The sequence below is a fragment of the Melanerpes formicivorus genome, unplaced genomic scaffold (genome assembly GCF_026170545.1).
Source record: "Melanerpes formicivorus ecotype bairdi unplaced genomic scaffold, bMelFor1.0.p_v2 SCAF_14, whole genome shotgun sequence".
Taxonomy (NCBI): domain Eukaryota; kingdom Metazoa; phylum Chordata; class Aves; order Piciformes; family Picidae; genus Melanerpes; species Melanerpes formicivorus.
The window spans coordinates 9,818,921-9,839,287 of record NW_027142366.1 but is presented as its reverse complement, the minus strand read 5'-3'; the positions used below and the strand labels follow the sequence as shown (position 1 = coordinate 9,839,287).

Sequence of the window (20,367 nt, the reverse complement as noted above, 5' to 3'; positions counted from 1 at the left end):
AACTAACAAGAGTTTGAACCCACCACTAGCAGCATGAATAAGTCTTAAAAATGTAATGTACAGTTGGTTTTATGCCACACGTCATCAAACACTAGGGGTGGATTTAAGGAAACTGTTTACTAAGAGCACTGTGACTGTACTTCCTTGTGAACTATTGACTTGTCTTTCAATGTTCTCTTGTAAATTACTGGAGTAACTTCTGTATTTTTTTTTAATGCATATTCTAATTTTAAAATACATTCTAAATGTTTTTAGTTTTTTTTTCAACAAGATTAGATGAACGCTGAAGCTGAAAGGGTTTAATAGTATTTCTCCTTTATTAACTGCAGGTTTTATGAGGCATATAGAATGTATTTTGCCTTTTAGAGGAAGTGGGACGTGACACCTCTGTGGTGTTACAGTGGTCTGATTAAAAAAAAAGGGGGCAAAAAACCCCCAACCAACCAATCTCTTCCCTTTAAAACCTATAGATCAATGTTTCAGTGTCTTTCACAATGTTTTAATTGCTCTAAGCAGAGAGAACTGCTTTTTCTGGTTCCTCATAGTTTCACTTGTAAATTGGTTTATGAGATTGAATGTTTAGTTAAGTGGAATGATTTGTAGCAGCCATAAACTAAGCCAAAACTTTCCATCCATTTACATACATAATGTGATGAACAGATTTCTTTCTCTGATCTAGTGTTGCAATCAATTAGCAGAGTGAATGGAGCGGGGCTTTGCATTCACTGTAGATTACAGTGTCATTAATCTTAAATGCAATATCAGTACTTAATGATTGTCGTGCAAAAGGGTAGCTAGAATGTTGTCAGCTGTTGCAGTTTGACTGAAAAATTGCATAGGATTCAAGTGTTTACAATTTTGAACAGGATGTATGTTTAAGAAATGAATACAGGAGCTGAGACAGGAGGATGTTAACTCTAGAGGAGCACTGGAATGTTACTAGTATGGTGCGTGTGAACAATGAGATAAAAAGTACTTGCTGTGGAGCAACAATAACTATTGTTAGCTATGAGCCTTTCTTTTTGACAACCTAAACCGGTCACCATTTCATGCCTCCTGTTTGCCTTCTAAATAAGGAAGGTCAACACTAAATAGAAACTGGCAACTGAATTATTAGCAGTTAAACATTAACGGCTATTTACCATTAACGCTATTTTAAGTCTTCTGATATCCTTATCAGATGTCGCTTAATGCAGCACAAAGTCCATTCAAAGAACTTTTATATTGTTGATTAGAAAGAAGCATTTGTGCATATTTAGGACTGCCTCCTGAGGTGTGAACGCTGGCATTTGCATCTAAAGCTAGAATCCCTTTAGGCTTAAAGGACAGTCCTACGCACTTGGTTTAAAAACACAGCCCAAACTGCAAAGAACTCAACTCTGGTTACAGGATTTTATTATACAGGAGGGTTTTTTTGTTGCTGGTTAAGCTTTCAAACTGGCTTCCTATATTCCACTAAAGGAAGAAGGCCAACCCCATAACTTGTAACTACGTAAAAGGTTTAAATGCTTGTTGTCTCTTTGGATGTGGATTGTATCGAAAGAAGGTTTAATACATACATGGTTTACTTTAAGTGGGACTGTCTTCTCTATGGAGAAATTAAAGTCAATAGTAAATTCTACAAAAATCTGTTTGATGTGACTCTTAAGGGTGAGAGCTGCTGGGAGGGAGAAAATTATTGCAATAGCAGCTTGTGTAGAAAATAAGCAAATATGTACACATGCTTGAGAGGGCTAAGTTCAAATAATGTAGTATGTCACTGTAACTATCTTATGTGACTGAGAGAAGGAAATGTTATGTATTCAGATTGAAGAAAGTGCATGTTGCACTTCATGCTCACAGAGGTGGTCTTAACAGTTACTGGAGGTTTTTACATACTGAATGTTTAATTCCTTCTGAAGTCTGTAATCTCCAAAACGCTTCATCCTGTAATCCAGTCAGTTGGCATGTATTAATCCAAACAAACCCAAAAAACCCTGCAGCCTTTAAAACAGAAGCAGGCAATTATTATCTCAATTTGTGTATAGGCAGTGTTTTGAGGAAAAGCTGTTGCTAGTTCAGAGTCAGAAGAGTCCATCACATATTTTATTTAGAGTGAGAGAAATACTAGTGGTGTATTTTAATGTAGACCTAGCCTGCACACAGGTGATGACAACACCTGGAAAACTTGGTTAAACTTTCCAGCTGTGCCTCCGTGCTAGCAATGCTCAACTGCTTCCCGAGGTCCAATTCTGCTTTGTAGATACTCGGCCCTTTCTAACCTCAAGTAAATCGTTTGCCTCATTTAGTTTTCCCGTCTAAGCATCAGTACTATCCTTCTACGTTTGAAAAACCATGAGTTGTCTGGTGGGCCATGGGTGCGCTCTCGGGCAGCTGCCCGAGTGGTCACCCTGGCCTCCCGGCTCCGGGAGAGTTTGCTTCCGAATGACCTTAACATTTTTTCTCCAGCCTGGTACTGCGGTTAAATCAGGGATTCTGCATCTGTCGCAAGCGTAGAACTCCGACGGAGACGCTGGCTAATGCGTTTACCGGCGCTGCCCTTCGAGACCCGCGGGCTGTGAGTGCCAGTACTGAACGAGCGCTATCGTTACACCCAGGGATCAATGGTCAAACCTTAGCGGCGGTGCCTGTGGAGCTCCCGCAGCTCCCGCCCGATTCCAGTTTCATCGCGCACGGAGGACAGCGCCCATCTCCGCTCGGATCCCTCGGTCCGCCCGCACCACCGATAGCGGCGACAGAGCGGCCGTAGCCCTTCTAGCCGCGCCTCTCTATGGTGTGAAGGGAGGAGTGCTCTCGGCTTCCGGAGAGACGCGCGCTCTTTTCCGCCCGCGCGCGGCATGTGGCGGCACGGGTGGACAGCGCAGCCACCGCGCGGCGGGCGGTGTCGCCTGCTCCGCTAGCGGGGCGTGCGCTGCTGCCACCGCAAGGTAAGACGGGATCGCGGCGGGCCCCCCGGGGGGAGAAGGTAGGGTGCGCTGGGGTAGAGGGTCGGGTAGGGCCCACCGGTGCTCACTCGGTTTCGCCTTCCCTCAGGTGCGGGGCCGTGACCATGCTGGGAGGGGACGAGTTCATCAGCTCCCCGCCCAGGAAGACGGTGCGGTTCGGGGGGACTCTGACGGAGATCTTGGTGAAGTATGAAAAGGTGACTTTGGCTTTGCTGATCCAGTCATCGCGGTTCCGCTCCGGTGGCTCTTGGAGGCTGTGCGCGTTGCCGTGCACTGGATCTCGGGATGTCACTCGGCGTGCAGGCTAGTTTCGTCTTGCACAAGACCGTGTCTGAAAGCTTAGGGAAAAAACCTGAAGGCGCTGAGTGCTGTGGGCTTGGGCCAGGTGTTCTTGCTGTGCAAGTGAAAGCTTTCCCCTGTGAGTCAACCTGAGTGACGTCCTGGATGGACGGCAGTGTGGCTTACGCCGTGGGGTACGGGGTGATCTCAGCTGTCTACAAGGAGCGCAGCTGAAAATTACCTAAAGGCTGAAGCGCTCTGTTGCTTCAGTCTTCCTTGAGCTTTCTCTTTTACATGTACTCTTCATCTTGCTGTGGTGAAATGTGTGTTTTCTTTCTGGAAAAAAAATGTTATTTACTTCTTTTTCATCCTAGGGTGACACCACAGATTTTGAGTTGTTAAAGCATCAGCTGTCAGATCCCGACATAAAGGTAATAGTTTTGGTCTGGCGATTTGAAGTTTGTCTGCCTGGGCATAATCATCAGAGAAGTCATTCTGATGCTTATCCAAACCTTTTCTGTAACCATTTAGCTAATTTATTATTTTTTTTCTCCTTATGGAAACTATCAGAATTAAAACTTGAAAAAAGGGCATTTGTTTGGTTTTTACATGTATATTTCTTACATGCAGGATTGTGATAAACAGTGTGCTTACAGACTTGGCTCCAAAGGGAGAAACTTTTTGCTTGCTTACAGGGTTTGTCATTGTTCCAGGTACCATCCTTCTGGGTCACTGATGTGTGATTTACAGATCCTTCTGTAGACCAAACCGTGGTTTCTGACTTTCACAGCCTTTAACTTACATGAATGTTTAACTTGCCCTGTTCTCAGTCAAAGCTTGTTTCATTAGGCAGTGAGATACAAATGTATTTAATAGTTATACCTAGAAATATTGTTTCACAGGTCTTCCATACAGCTGTGGGTACCCACCCCATTTTTGGTCCTTTTTGTTGTTTAGTGTTATTTAAAACTTTTAATTCAACCACAAAGCTGTGAGAAGAATGCTGCAGCAGGCATCATGCTATATGGATATCCTTTTCTTTTAAAAGAGGACATTCTGTGAGATACTTTGGTTTTAGCAGGCCTTGTGGAGTGTCCAGGCAAAAATCTGTGAAATTTTCTGATAGCTTTGCTGCTGTTTTGGGATGTCTCTTATTTCAAGACTTGAATGTCCATTTTGCTTAACCTAGAGCAAAAAGGAGCATTAGAAACACTGAACACCATTCCTTGCAAGTAGGTTCTGTGTAAAGCCAGCGTGCCTTGCTCAGTCTGTAACTTAGGCCTTCCAGGCAGGTTGTTGGTTCGAAGTTGCATTCAAGAGCTGTCATTGGTGAAGACAGACATCAAAGAAATTCTTTGCACATTAATGTGAAAATGATTTCCATTTACAATTTTAAGCTTTGACTTTGAAGGGTTTTGTTATATTCTAGCAATACTGTTTATTGCAATAGTTATCTCTTTTCTCTGTTTATTCCAAGGATGCCCAGATCATTAATTGGCTACATGAATTTCGAGCTTCTGTTGTGTATTTGACCAAAGAACTTGAACAACTGGTCAGGATTTTGCTGGTAAATATCTGTTCATTACATGGGACGATTAAGACTAGTACTGGAAACATCTTTCTTTGACGTCTTGGTCTTTGCTTGCTTTCAGAAGCTGCCGTGGTTGAGAAGAAGCCGAGAGGTAGTGGAGGAATATCTGGGTTTTCTTGGCAACCTAGTGTCAGCACAAACTGTCCATCTTAGGCCATGCCTCCAGATGATTGTATCCCAGTTTGTCCCCCGTAAGTTAATTTTCTCTTCTTCTTTGTTTGCTTATCACTGTGTCTTCCCTAGATAAATTCTGTATAGTGTGTGACACATTCAGTTACTGGATTGGGCTTTTTTCCTGTTCGCTACCTTCTTGACTTGAATAGCTGAATTGTGATACAGGTAGTTCTCTGTATGTAGATTTTGGACAACATGTTACAGTGGCCATAGATGGGTCCTCATACAGACTCCATTTATGAAGATACATTGTAAAGGATAAACTGTGTCTGTTTGTTATTACTAAAAGCCAAAAGCTGCAGTGAGGATCATGTCAGATGTTCTCAAGAACCTCCTGGTTCTGTGAACGAAACAGGGAGGTGGTGGAGTCACCATCCCTGGAGGTGTTCAAGAAAGGATTGGATGTGGCACTTGGTGCTGTGGTTTAGTAGTCATGAGGTCTTGGGTGGCAGGTTGGACTTGATGATCTTTGAGGCCTTTTCCAACGTTACTGATTCTATGATTCTATTTTTCATGAACTTCTTATTTGAGAAAGTTTTGTGGATAATTTTGTTGGTTTAGTCCTGAAGAATACTCACCCAATGTGTTTGATTTGGCATTGAAACTGTTACCTGTGAGAATTGTACAGTTTTGACCTAATGATCTCTTTTTGCTAGCTCGAATAACTATCAGAGAAGATGATGTGGATATTTCAGATTCTGATGATGATGATGAAAGTGAGTAAAAGGGAAACATGGCTTGTATATGCTGCTGTATAACTCTACTAAAGAAGTGTACAGTGTACCACTGCTCCTTTGTTTACAGAATTCATGTAGCTGAGTTAACATGAGCCATGAAGAAACAGTACATGCTTAAATTCCCTGGTCAAAGACTTTCTTGTACTCCAGTCAGTGTTGTGGAGATCCACTCCATCTTTAATGATACTGCTGTAGATGCAGTACCTGTAGGAATAAGGCTGAATGCACAGGAAAACCTTCCCAGTTCTAAATTGTTTTAAAACAAAAGGAACATAGGAGGTGTTTGTCTTCCATTTAGTTTCTTGCAATAAAACTAGGTAGTTTGGTGGATCCTCAAGTCTTTTTTTGTTTTCATTGTCTTCCTGAGACAAGCTCAAATACAATTGATATCAAAAATACCACATAATGAGTGTATATACTGGGAAGACAAACAGGTAGCTAAATACCTTTCAGGACTACTCTTCAGCTATTCACTTGAGACGCTGGATTACAAAAGCTTGCTGTAGAAGACTCATGAGCTGTTAGTTTGATTTATGTGAAAATTACACCTAATTCTAATAGATTTTTATCTAGTTGCAGGCTTAGGTTTAACATATCTTATTAATGTTTGTATTGTGGGGTAAATTTTGCATTTCCAAGGTTAGCATTCAGTATGAGAGTGTATAGCAACGCCTCACAGGGAGGCTGACAGCACATCCAGAGTTTATTGCTCGTGATGCCATGAATCTTATTTGGAATGATTTCTCACACTCCTCTTGGTAGTAAAAAGCCAAAGCAGTACATCCTCCAAAAAACCCACAACAAAACCAACCAACCAACCAGAAAAGTCCAAACAAAAACCAAACAACAACCCTAAAGAAACAAACAAAACCCCTGAACAAACCCGTTGGCAAATGCTGTTTCCCTGGTAATCTTTCAAATGTTTAATTGGTATGAACTGTTTTTGCTGGTTCCTGATCTACTCTTTGTACCCAAATTCATAAGAATACCTTTTTTCTTTCTCTAGACCTTTCTGACAACTTCAATACATGCCACAGAGCATTACAAACTGTTGCAACATACGTTCCTTCGTAAGTATATAATGCCCTGGGTTTGCGTGACTTTTGTCCTTCCAGATTTCATAGTATCACAGTATCATTCAGGGTTGGAAGGGACCACAAGGATCGTCTAGTTCCAACCCCCCTGCCATGGGCAGGGACACCCCACACTAGATCAGGCTGGCCAGAGCCTCATCCAGCCTGGTCTTAAACACCTCCAGGGACGGGGCCTAGACCACCTCCCTGGACAACCCATTCCAGGGTTTCACCACTCTCATGGTGAAGAACCTCCTCCTCACATCCAGCCTGAATGTCCCCACCTCCAGCTTCATTCCATTCCCCCTAGTCCTATCACTACCTGAGATCCTGAGAAGTCCTTCCCCAGCCTTCCTGTAGGCCCCCTTCAGATACTGGAAGGCCACAATTAGGTCACCTCGGAGCCTTCTCTTCTCCAGACTGAACAGCCCCAACTCCTTCAGCTTCTGAACTGATCAATTATTTTCTTTCCTCCTAATTGGAAGCATATTTAGTTTTGTTGCATGATTTTTCTTAATATTCACTAACTAGTGGAATGCTTTGTCCAGTCCTGAAATTGCCACCTGAAAATCCTGTTGAAGGAAATGTGAGGTAGGGAAGGTTGTGTTTGTAGCAGGTGGCTTTTAACAAGTCCCTGGTGAAAGTTTGCTGCTTATTACCTGTTCAGTGATCCTTGCACAAAAATGATTTTATACCATTAATTACCTTACAATAAAATTGCTGTGAAATAAGCTTATTCCAGTCTGTCTTTAGAGTCTTGGGGCTTCAATGCTTTGTGGCAATAACCTGTAACTTGTGGGGTTTGATTTGTGGCTGTTGTAGGACGCCGCAGTTTCTTATGCCGATACTTCTGGAAAACTTCCCTTTCATTAACAAATCAGAAAGAACTCTGGTAAGAGCTGTGAACATTTTTGTTTACTTAGTCCCTTGTTTTTTAATGTATAAATATACTCTACAGTATAACAACTGATTGGGTGGCATGGAATGCAGATTGCTGAGTGTTATTTGAAACTGTGTGTACATATATGAGTCTGTTTAGTATAAGGTTTTCCAAGCGTACTTAGTTCCTTGTGCATAAGCATTATGCTAGTCTTTAGTAACATCACTGCATATCTTTTCCACAGGATTGCTTTCTTAATCAATGCACAAGATGGACCTCTTTGAGGATGAATCTCAGTGTTGTGTAGTAAGGAGATGGTAGGATACCCGTCTCATTTGTTGTCAAAACTGGGAAGTGTCAGAACAGGAGATTTGATGGTCAGACAGGGAGCAGTGGCTGTTACTGGTGAAATCCACATTGCCAGTAGGCTGTTTCATTACATTTCTGGTGTAGTGGTCACAGGTAATGAAAAACAAGCTGACAACTTACAGCTCTTGGGTGATCTTTATGTTTACTTGTTCCAACTTGATATGTTGTCACTTTATTTGACAGAAAGGCAGAGCCCTCCTCCACCAACCAAGTTCATTTGGAACTGTGTTTTGAACTCCTCAAGTGCTGAAAAATGTCCAAAGTCCAAAAATGTCCAAAAAATACTTTATAATTCCAAATAACTTTGGGCATCAATTCCCTGTCTATAAAATGAGGGGGATAATAGCTCTTACATGGCATTGAGGAGAAGATTTATTTATTGATTGATTCATTTAGCACCTCAAGAGCAGGTTATGAAGAAATTCATAACTGTGTTTTCAGGGCAAGATTGAAGTCAAGTGTAATAAAAAACATGGTCCATGCATTGTACTTAAGTATTTCCAATTTATACAGTCTCATTAAACTAGCTCTGTCCATTTAATGTGTTGAGCAAGCTGGATCACCTGTGGAAAAATCATATGTGCTCATGTAATTAAAGGTTGGCTTATAATGCATGTCCACAGACACACTCTGGGGTGCTTCAAGTAGGTAAAGTGCCATGTATTATGTATTGACTGAACAGCTTTGCTGTGTGAATGCTGCAGTTGCCTTTTGTACATATGTGTGTGTGGATAGGTACACAGCAAACTCACAAAACCTGTCTGTTCAGGTGCTTGAATTGTAATCAGAATGACTCTGAGGACACTGACTTATAGAATTCAGCATTGCTGCCAGTGTGTTATAAAAGCCTGAAATAAAGATGGCTTTAGTCTCACTTTAATCTGCTCTACTAGAGCTAGTTCTAGATGTAGTAAGAAATGCATGGTTTTAGTTTTCCCAGGGAAGGTTTAGACAAGCTCCAGTGGAAATGTCCCCCATAGCAAATTCCTGGCCAAGCTGTCAGCCCATGGCTTGGATGGGAGCACACTGCATTGAGTTAGGAACTGGCTGGAGGGCCGAGCCCAGAGGGTGGTGGTGAATGGTGCCACATCCAGCTGGCAGCCAGTCACTAGTGGTGTGCCCCAAGGATCAGTGCTGGGCCCTGTGCTCTTTATTGATGATGTGGATGAGGGCATTGAGTCCATCATCAGTAAATTTGGTGATGACACCAAGCTGGGCGCAGGAGTTGATCTGCTGGAGGATAGAGAGGCTCTGCAGAGGGACCTCAACAGGCTGGACAGATGGGCAGAGTCCAAGGGCAGGAGATTGAACACATCCAAGTGCCGGGTTCTGCACATTGGCCACAACAACCCCATGCAGTGCTACAGGCTGGGGTCAGAGTGGCTGGAGAGCAGCCAGGCAGAAAGGGACCTGGGGCTACTGGTTGATGGTAGGCTGAACATGAGCCTGCAGTGTGCCCAGGCAGCCAAGAGGGCCAATGGCATCCTGGCCTGCATCAGGAACAGTATGGCCAGCAGGAGCAGGGAGGTCATTCTGCCCCTGTACACTGCACTGGTTAGGCCACACCTCGAGTCCTGTGTCCAGTTCTGGGCCCCTCAGTTTAGGAAGGATGTTGACTTGCTGGAACGAGTCCAGAGAAGAGCAACGAAGTTGATGAGGGGTTTGGAACACAAGCCCTATGAGGAGAGGCTGAGGGAGCTGGGGTTGCTGAGCCTGGAGAAGAGGAGACTCAGGGGTGACCTCATTGCTCTCTACAACTACCTGAAGGGTGGTTGTAGACAGGCAGAGGTTGGTCTCTTCTCCCAGGCAGCCAGCACCAGAACAAGAGGACACAGTCTCAGGCTGTGCCAGGGGAGGTTCAGGTTGGATGTTAGGAAGAAGTTCTATACAGAGAGAGTGATTGCCCATTGGAATGTGCTGCCCAGGGAGGTGGTGGAGTCGCTGTCATTGGAGGTGTTCAGGAGGAGACTTGATGGGGTGCTTGGTGCCATGGGTTAGTTGTTTAGGTGGGTTGGATTGGTTGATGGGTTGGACACGATGATCTTGAAGGTCTCTTCCAACCTGGTTTATTATTCTATTATTCTATTCTAAATAAGTAACTTCTTTTATAGAATATTTATAGGTATTCTGGCTGAAGGTGGTTGGGAAAATAATAGATAAACAAATTACTGATAATTCATCTTAGCAAATGAAAGATGATGTTTGCCTTAGACATTAACTTGCTCTATGCTGAATACAGTCTGTTTAAACCTATTTCTGGCTCTTTAGGTAACAAATTAAGCAAGTTGTTTCCTAAGAAGCCTGGGCAGAAATTAGGGCTTCAATTAATTTTCTTACCGCTATCAATTAACTTTGTGTTACAGGAATGTTACGTTCATAACCTGCTACGAGTTACGGTGTACCTTCCAACTCTAAGACTTCCAATTCTGGAGCTTATTATTGAAAAGCTGTTGAATTTGGATGTAAGTTTGTCCTGTATCATCTTTTAAGGAAGCTTGTGTTAAAATACACAGAGCAGGGAATGAAATACACTTCAGTGTTGTGCTCAGTCAGAAGTATGTTACAGTAGTGCTTATGATCATGAGTATGAAAGTAACTACATTTACACTCCATTCCCATTTAAGATATTCCCTCACCTGAGGGTAACTGTGTGAGGAGTACTATTACACTACAAGTGGAGTCTGTGCCACAATCAGAATAACTGTTCCATGGTGAGCAGTGCTGATGTGCTTTTCTTTGCATGGATAATCTGTTCTATCAGCACTTTGAAGTAAAAGGATGTTCAATCTTAGAAAGGATAAATGATTTAAGGCTCTTTTGAGAACCTCAGTGTATAACAGCCTGGTTTATATTCTGGAGGTAAAGTTTCAGGCAATTTGGATGGGTTTTGTGTGCTATGTGCCTGCCATTCCATTTAAAAGTCTTCAGTGAAGGACAAAATGTAGTCTAGAAATCACTTGTCATTTCTTACAGAAACAATAAAAAAGGGTTTCATGGTCTGAGAAAAATTACTTTCTTCTTTGCATCTGCAGGTGAGCACTCCACAACAAGATATTGAAGATGCTGAAGAAAATGCTAATAACCCTGATAATGCTGAAAAATCTACAGAGGAGGGACTTTTTGACATGGTTTGCTATCTTGGCCTACTATAAGGGTTTTTTTTTGGGTAGATTTTCACTTTCAAAGGTGGTTATGAAGTAAGACAGTGCAGGAATATTGCTTTGTTGCTTTGTTGTTGCTGTACTGCACACAGCTCTTGAAACCTGAACAGCTGAACAAATGAGTAATGTGTTCTCTGGGGTCGTTGATTTAATTCATGTAACTGTCCAGCATAGATGCAATCAATCAATTTAATGATGTGAAAATACAAGCAGCTATACATAAAGCTAATTAAACAATTCCTGGGGAGGGGGGGGGATAGTTTAGTTTACAAAACTTTGCTTACAGGAAGCTGTGGATTTAGACACTGCTTTTTTTTTCTGGATAAATGACAAAGACAAAAGTTCAGCATATCACTGGAAGAGAGCCTGAGTTTCACTTGTCCCATGAGTGCTGTCTTTCTGTTGTGTATATAACAGCCGTGTGACTGCCATTTTATCTACCAGGAGGAAGATGAGGAAAGTAAAGGAGACAAAGCTGTCTCTTCCAGGAGTGAGAGGATGGCTCACCCACTTGCAGAGCGCCTGGATATTTTGATGACCATCCTGTTTTCCTATATTAAAGACATCTGCCACGTGGGAGGTAAGAACACCTGAAGTATAACCAAAGTTTTTGTTTTGCTAACATGTAAAAAAAGATAAAAGGGACTCTTTATGTTGCTGTGAGGCAGAGCTTTCACCCTTTAGTGGCAGAATTCTGCTGGCAGCACACTGTAGTCCTTGTTGCTGCCTCTGCGTGGTCTCATTGGCGGAGAATGCAGAGGTACACAGTTGGAGACATCTGGACTATGTGACACTGTACCCAAACTGTCATTAGAGAGTGTAACAGAAAATAGGGGTTTGGTTTTTCCATTGTGCCACAAAACTTACAGGTTATCAGGGGTCTTCTGTATTGCTTTGTCTATTAGAATTATGGGTCCTTATCACAAGGTCTGGAAGCAGATACAAACAATGTCATTGAGTTGGAATTGCTACAGCTAGGCTTAATGTTAAAGGGTAAAACCTGAAAGAAATGTCTTGCACTGACATTTATTGAAGGTTTGAATTCTTAGATCTATACATTGAAAACAGAGTATGTAGAAACCATTTTGTTGTATCTCCCTCATAAGTCAGGTAACTTATTTCTTAGTGTTTTCTTTGGGTTCTTGACATGTGATTGCAAAGTTTGCATGTCTGCCAGTTTTGTACGTGTGTGCACACAGACATTCTCCATAGGTACCATAAAAAGCAGGAGAACTCAGCTCCTGTAAGGTCTCATTATAATGAGTATGTTTTAGATGTCAGATAAACTGAAAAGTCAGCTTGACTTTATGGATTTCTTACTAGCTTAGGAAGTTGCCACTTTTGCATGCCCCTGAAATGGTCATTTTGTTCTGCTTTGCTGTTGTACAGGCAAGCTTGATATTGACAGAACAAAGGATTTGTATCGGGATCTGGTTTCTGTTTTTGACAAGCTCATTTTGCCAACCCATGCCTCTTGTCATGTACAGTACTTCATGTTTTACATCTGTAGCTTTAAATTGGTGAGTAGAAGCTGTTTTTAAAATGCAGTGTCTTCTGTCATTACTAAATCCTCATTTTGGCTCTCTTTTTTACCAAAAATAATTGTTCCCTGCTGTGATTCTGGTCTGGAGATAGGACAGCAGGACTTGTTAGTACCTTTGCTTTCTTTTCTTTCCCAGTTACTCCTTACTTCAAGTTTTTCTTTCTGTGGTTGCTCTTCTCATGTTCATAAACTGCAAGCTAGTGGAATCTCAGCTGGTGTGAAGGACTTTGGTTAATGGATCTTTTCTGCAGGAATCAGTAGGACTCTTGAACTCAAGACAGTGCACCAGCAAGTCTCATCGGTGCCCCAGAACTAGCTTAGCGATGCTGTGTTAGCTTCTCAGTTTGAAAATTGTCTGCTGTTTGTTCCCCACTCAACAAACTCCTGTTCTTTCTCTTCCCATCTAACAATAAGACAAGGCATGCTTTTTCCATAAGAGTATCTGAAGATGCACTTGAGCTGATGCTGTGTCTGACAGCAGTAAGCAGTGTATACATTGGAGAGAATGTAGGGTGAGCATGTTGTGCTTTGCTAACATACCCTCTCAGCCTCCAGCAGCAGTTCAGTAGCTGCCTGAGCCAAAGTGATGATCTGTTATGGTAACAGCCCCTGGTGGTTAATTTAAGGGGAAGATGCCATATTATGCTTTTTGTACTTGTGATTTTTGGCATTGTGAACTTTGGTGGCAAAAAGTTCCACATTAAAACCATTTAAGGTGAAGAATGACTTTTGTTCCTCTAAATTTCCTCTTCCTGCTGTCTTCATTGGATGTCTCTGAATGCTTTTGCTACAAGAGACAGTGAACAGTCAGCCATGGTTGCCTTCTTACTGCTCTTGTTTTTAAACACTTCCTGTATATCTGTTCCTGACTACTTCTTGGACTTCTGGTTCCATTTGATTTTTACAGCTAAGTACAAAGAGAAGAGTGCTCTTCCACCATGTGTAGGAATGGTTGCTTACTGCAAGCATTAGGTAGATTATTATGTTTTAATGGCTTGGTTGTGGAGATTATGGGAATTGAGTGTTAGGAATCTATTACTTAAGCAGTATCATCAGCATAACAGCTGATGATTGCTCTGTGTCTTTTTTCCAGGGGCTGGCTGAGGCATTTTTAGACCACCTGTGGAAAAAACTGCATGATCCAAACAATCCTTCGGTGATCAGGCAGACTGCTGGGACTTACATTGGCAGCTTCTTGGCAAGAGCTAAATTTATTCCAGTTGTGTAAGTTGTTTTCATACATAAGCAATCTGTGATAATGGCTGAGGTTAAATGCAGAATTCACAGTATGCATACACAGTGCTGATCTTCTGTTCTCACTGCTTTGCCAGTAAGCCTAAGGCAATAAAGAGTCTTGTTTGTCTTTTCTACAATACTGTTTCAGTATTGCCTTGGAGTTTCCAGGAAAGTTTTGCATTTATGGGATGCAGACTAATGATTGCTGGGACTCATGACTCGCTGTTTAAGGCTTCCCTTACTGAGAAGTGCTGACCACGGGTAGGTCTGTTTGACTTCAGGCAGAGTCATGGATGCCAGTGTATCTGATGTTCAGAAGCAGATATTTGTAATGCCCAATGTTAGGCATTCTATGTAGACTCTAAGGCAGGGAGGTCAAGAGTTCTGATATATTTTGATATGGATGGATTCAAATAATTCAGCAGATGGGTGAAAATGTCTTCTTCCTACCTACACATTCTGTATTTTCATGCTGTTTAGGGTGGGCTTGGCGATTTTAATGTTGAACTGAATTTGATACTGGAATTGTTGAACATGGGAGGCATCTGTCTGTACTGCCTGTAGAACAGGAAATCTAATTGTCTGCTGTAGGCTTCACATGCAGCTTGAATTCAGGGCTTCATCTCTTCTGGCACTTTGGGCTTTCACTGAGTTATTTTATGAGGAGATAGATAGCTCCTAACAGAACCTCCTTTTTTACAATGAGGTTGTCTTACCAATGTCTTTCTAACCATGCTGATGCTTGAATACTTCTTTAGAATATTTTGTACACCATTTCATGTGCTGTTTTTATATTCCTTTCCCCCCCTCCTCTCCATGATAGCACTGTAAAAGCGTGCCTGGATCTTCTGGTGAACTGGCTGCATAAATACATTGATAATCAGGATACAGGGGCTAATGCTTACTGTGATGTAGCACTCCATGGACCATTTTATTCGACATGCCAGGCAGTGTTCTACATACTTATTTTCCGTCATAAACAACTTTTGGACGGAAATCTGAGGAAAGGTGAGTGTATTCAGTTTGCATGGCATTTGGATTCTTTTGCAAGTTTTACTGTTGATTTGGTTTTTTTGAAATGGGTCAGTTCAGTCAAGTGATCTGATGGCAAGTTCATGTTCTTGTGCTCTGAAGAAAATGAGATGCCTACCAAGCTAAATGATCTTTTCCCCCTTGCTGTTAAAAATAATGCAGATAACTCCTCAGCATTGATACCTGTCCCCACTTACTGAGCATGCTTGAATCTGCCTTGGTGACTGTGCCTCTGTTAGTCCCTGTAATGGGTGTGCAAGTGTGGGGTCTGTGTTAGAAGCATCCCTTTGCCCTGGCCATTATTTAGTGTAGCTCTTGTGCTGAACAAGCTGGGGGCTAGATCTCCACTGTAAGAAAGCAGCTGAGGCTGTGCTTTGTGGCAGTGTGCACAGTGCAGGCTGGTCAGATTGGCAGTTCTTAGAAATCAGCTTCATCTTGCATGGTTTATAACTCATATTTGTCAACTGTTCTTATTTTCAAGGTCTCTCGTACCTACAGAGTTTAAATTTTGAGCGTATTGTCATGTGTCAGCTAAATCCCCTGAAGATTTGTATACCCTCTATTGTGAACTTGTTTGCTGCCATTACCAGGTACCTACTCTTTTAGTTTCATTTTGATAAAGATATCAGTGTGTCTCTAAAAACAGCCCAGTACTTAGAACATGGTTTTGTTGGGGACCCTGTTGAGTATTATCTAAGACAACTCACATAACACTGAGCTATTTGGGGTGGGATACATTTATTTCTTGTTCAGTTTAAATGAAATCTTGCAGTACTATGATACAGGTGGCCTTGTGTTGGAGCCAATAGGATTCTACCTGGAATGAAGCTTAGAAGAGTGCAGAGGAAGAGAACAGGCTTCTTTGCCTTTTAACGGTCTTGAAAACTCCTAATATGAGTTAGAAAGTGGGAGGTAGAAATGGCATTTGTTGGAAAATAACTTGGTGTTGTAATACCACCTGAAATTGCTGCTTTTGGTGTACTAGAAATGCTTATTTTTACCTCTTTAAAGGAAATACCAGTTGGTGTTCTGCTACACAATTATTGAGAGGAACAACAGGCAGTTTATACCAGTTATTCGGAGTGGCCCTGGGGGTGACCTTGTCCAGACGTGCACTAATCCACTTGACAGTTTCTTCCCCTTTGATCCCTACATCCTCAAAAGGTAGAGTTCAAACAACTCACTTCTGCCTTGTAGAAAAGGATAAACTAAGAGTGTAAGAAACTATCATCATTTCTATGTTTCACTTACTCCCCTGACCTTTAGTCTGTTTCTTGTTGCATAGCCTGGAGAAGAGGAGGCTCAGGGGTGACCTCATTGCCCTCTACAACTACCTGAAAGGTGGTTGTAGCCAGGAAGGGGTTGGCCTCTTCTCCCAGGCAACCAGAACCAGAACAAGGGGACACAGTCTCAAGCTGCGCCAGGGGAGGTTTAGACTCGAGGTGAGGAGGAAGTTCTTCACCGAGCGAGTCATTCGTCATTGGAATGTGCTGCCCAGGGAGGTGGTGGAGTCATCGTCCCTGGAGGCGTTCAAGAGGAGATTGGACGTGGCACTTGGTGCCATGGTCTAGTCATGGGGTCTGTGTTGATAGGTTGGACTCGATGATCCTTGAGGTCCCTTCCAACCTAAGTTATACTGTGATACTGTGATATTGTAACCAGAGATTGTCAAAGGTTTGAACAGTGACATAGTGGTGAAGGAGGAACAGGACCCAGTGTCCTTGCAAGTCTAGTTAATGTGCTTGGTGGCTTTTCTTTCAATTCCCTTGCTTTAAGCAGTCTCTGAAAAAAACATATTGGCTTAACACACATGTTGTTGGAGCTGTGGTGGTGTGTCATTTTTTGTTGTTGTTCTGGTTTGGCTTTTTTGCACCTTGAGTGAATAAGCTTCAGATTATTTGGGTAATATATTGTAGTGAAGTAATACATTGTATAAATATAATAAGTAATATTCAAGTGCTTTTTAACAAAGCACTGATACAGCTAGGTAATATTAATCAGTTACTGCTATTTTACAATATTATATAAGCAAATGATGTCTATTTCTGAACATGGCATAGCTGTTAAAAATACTCAGCTAGGAAGTAGGAGATGTGACTGTATAACAGTGCCTCCAGTAAACAATTATAATTGATAACCTATCAGCAAAATAAAATGATTTCTGTGTGGGATTAAATCAGGATTATAAAGAGGGATTAATTGAATAGTTTGTAAAATCTGGCAGCACTATCAAATGCCCAGCATCTTCTTTGTTAAAATGAAATGCATAGGACTTTTACTAAATAACTCAGCTCATACTGTGTTCTAATAACTCCTTCAGATCAAAGAAGACCATTGATCCTTTGTATCAGTTTTGGGAAGAGCTGAGTGCTGAGGATCTGGAGAATCTGGAGAAACCCATTAAAAAGGTAACCTCTTCTCAGCAAAATGCAGTTCAGCTTTTGCCAAATCTCTATCAGCTGCTTTTCAAGGAGTATTCTTTTTTTTAAGTTGACAGGAGAACATCAAACATTGAGGAGAAACTGTGACTGAAATTAGGAAGCTTTAGGGGTTGATACCACCCTTGCTTTGTGTCCAGTTCTGGGCCCCTCAGTTTAAGAAGGACATTGAGACACTTGAACGTGTCCAGAGAAGGGCAACGAGGCTGGGGAGAGGCCTTGAGCACAGCCCTGTGAGGAGAGGCTGAGGGAGCTCGGATTGTTTAGCCTGGATGAGACCAACCTCTGCCTGTCTACAACCTCCCTTCAGGTAGTTGTAGAGAGCAATAAGGTCACCCTTGAGTCTCCTCTTCTCCAGGCTATGCAACCCCAGCTCCCTCAGCCTCTCCTCATAGGGCTTGTGTTCCAAACCCCTCCCCAGCTTTGTTGCCCTTCTCTGGACATGTTCCAGCAAGTCAACCTCCTTCCTAAACTGAGGGGCCCAGAGCTGGACACAGCACTCGAGGCGCAGCCTATCAGTGCAGTGGATCTTTAATAGAGACCTGCAGTAGTTTCCTGCTTTCATTGATTCTTTTAAATTTACACAGGGTACATCTGAGGACGAGGATGATGACTTTCTGAAAGGAGAAACCCCTCAAAATGATGGTGTGGTCGGAATTGCTCCCAATTCTTATGAGTCAAACACCCGGAGCCCAGTGAGCAGCATTGGCTCCCCTTCAGACTGTTTTGTGCTGTACCCTCACTGACTTGGAGAACCAGAAGTGAAAGGGTTGAAAATTGTGTGCAATGTTTTGCTCTGAAAAGAGACTTTAGCTCAACGTTCTAAACTGGCAAATGTTTAAGTAACTACATTTAAGAGAAGTTATTGTTTCTTAATCATCAGATTTCTACAGATATGTTATGATGAAGTCATATGTTGCTAGAAAAGCTTAGAGAATAAATAGGGTGATCCTTTACAAATTTCACATTGAAATGGTTTTTATGACCTGGAAGGACTTCTAAGTATTTTTTTCCTGACTGTTTACTAATGTTTCTTTACCAGGTTTTAGATATCAGGGGTGAAGTTCTGGTCTGTCTTCTTACTATTTCGTGTGGGGACCAGAATTCCATTGCCAGTACTCAATCTGTACTCTGATGACCGGTTTTGAGTTGCTTGCAAAGTAGTATTTTGATCCCACGTTGGGGACGCCACAAATGGAGTCTGACAGTGATTCTTTTGCACACACCTCTTAAGTCTGTCCTGTCTGTAGAACAGTATTTGGTAAAGCCACTTGTGTCGTGGCTTAGTGTCCCTTTGTTAAAGGCACCGCCTCAAACGGTCACAACTTGGTAGAGGACAGTGCATTCAGATGATAATGCGATATTATTGCTCCTTACCTCTGTAGCTCACCCAACTTTCCCAGCTGTGGAAGTTCAGACCTGTAAAAGTGGTGGTTGTTGGAAGTGTTGAGGAGGATGGAGTAGCCGAATGTATGATTTGTAGATAGTTTTCTCTGGGCGCCGGTGAAGCGCTCCGAGGCAGGTATTTATTTTCAGGGTTTGAAGTTTCTATGTGAGTGATGAAAGTACAAAAAATAATCTTCCCTCGTTGAAAGGGAGTGATGGTGTCACTGATGTTTTTGTGTTGTCCGTGTGTCAGTGTAGAGTTTCTCTGCATAGGTTCCTTGTCTTCTTTTCATGGTTGCCAGCTTCTAGATTTGAGTAAGAATACAAATGGTAAGGGGAAAAAAATTGTTATTTGTGTAACATTTGGTTGAAAATTATATGCATTTGGAACTAAATTCTAATTGTCCTTTCTTGGAATCTGAACTTGGAGGCTTTCAAGGCAACATTTTTATTCAGGCTGTTGCAAGCAGTGCAAAGAACACCTTTGAAAAAACACATTCCTGTGTAACTGTGGATCTGTCTGTGTAGTCCAGCTTCTCAAAGTTAGGATGCTTGTTCTGACTGACTGCAAAAATGAGTGTTGGGAATGCTACTGGAAAATGCTTCAGCAGATCTGAGACAGGGGGTTGGTTTTCATTTTAGTTCTCTCTGCTGTTGGTCCTGAGTAATAAACAGTCGATTTCAATTTGAAATAATTGCTTTCTCACTTGGCATGTGTGGAGTGACTGCCCAGCTTACTGTGGGATAGGAGTGCAGGTTGGTTTAGTGCACTGTGGGGAAAAAGGTTGAGATGCTTGCAGCCAAGAGATGTTTCTGTTGCCTCTGGGAATAAAGATCTACAGAGCTGGCCTGCCAAGTGGCTGAAGGAGGGAGCTTTGTGAAGATAAGATGGCAGCGTTTCAGCTAAAACTAATGAAGCAAGGCTAAACCAACAAGAATGTGCAGCTTCAAAGCACATTTGGAAGGCTAAGAGTGCCAGAGTGAAGACCTTGGCCTCATTAACTGCACTTTTAATATTGACATTGACACCCTTCAGTAAGATATCGAGCCGAATGGAGTACAGGCTAAACGTTTATGTCTATGGTACTTAACTCTTAAATCATGCTGCACACCACCTGCAAGGCAGAGACAGCCAGGGTTAGGGAAAGTGCTCTCTGTTAGAAAATGAGGCTGTGTAAAAACTTTTCCAAGCTATACTACCAGGTGTGTGACTCAGGAACTCAGACCTAAGTGATGAGAAAAATGCCATTAAAAATATGCAAACTTGGTCCATCTGTTCTGAAGCTGGAGAGCTGACGTGCATATACTAAAGGGACTTGCTTAAAGCACAGACTCAAAGGGGAGCTGCACAGTGTTTCTGTAACCTCTCCTGGGATAGATCTGATCTGCTGAGAGTGGCTGCAGACAGGTCACAACAGGTAAGCCGGCAGATGCTGCGTTTTGCTCTAGACTTTGTTCTTGGTACAAGCAGTACTGATATTAACAGTATTGAGATCATGCTGATTCAGAGGGTGAAATACAAT

The 20,367-nt window shown here is 42.2% G+C and overlaps 1 protein-coding gene across 1 annotated transcript; it reads left to right on the top strand.

The window, feature by feature from the left end:
* The first annotated feature begins 2,815 nt into the window (after positions 1-2,815).
* RRN3 (RRN3 homolog, RNA polymerase I transcription factor) lies at positions 2,816-19,539 on the top strand. Its single transcript, XM_068146878.1, has 18 exons — positions 2,816-2,927; positions 3,034-3,142; positions 3,599-3,655; positions 4,702-4,791; positions 4,877-5,006; positions 5,646-5,705; positions 6,733-6,796; positions 7,622-7,691; positions 10,412-10,510; positions 11,081-11,176; positions 11,654-11,789; positions 12,599-12,729; positions 13,846-13,976; positions 14,812-14,996; positions 15,502-15,610; positions 16,032-16,184; positions 17,341-17,428; positions 18,046-19,539. The coding sequence occupies exons 2-18, from the start codon at positions 3,050-3,052 to the stop codon at positions 18,202-18,204; spliced, it is 1,851 nt and encodes a 616-aa protein (XP_068002979.1). The 5' UTR covers positions 2,816-2,927; positions 3,034-3,049; the 3' UTR covers positions 18,205-19,539.
* The last annotated feature ends 828 nt before the right edge of the window (positions 19,540-20,367 follow it).

Coding starts and splice junctions, on each gene's coding strand:
- RRN3 (XM_068146878.1), top strand. CDS start 3,050: ATGCTGGGAGGGGACGAGTTCATCAGCTCCCCGCCCAGGAAGACGGTG. Junction 12,730..13,845: donor ACATCTGTAGCTTTAAATTG/GTGAGTAGAAGC, acceptor TCTTTTTTCCAG/GGGCTGGCTGAGGCATTTTT. Junction 15,611..16,031: donor TTGTTTGCTGCCATTACCAG/GTACCTACTCTT, acceptor ACCTCTTTAAAG/GAAATACCAGTTGGTGTTCT.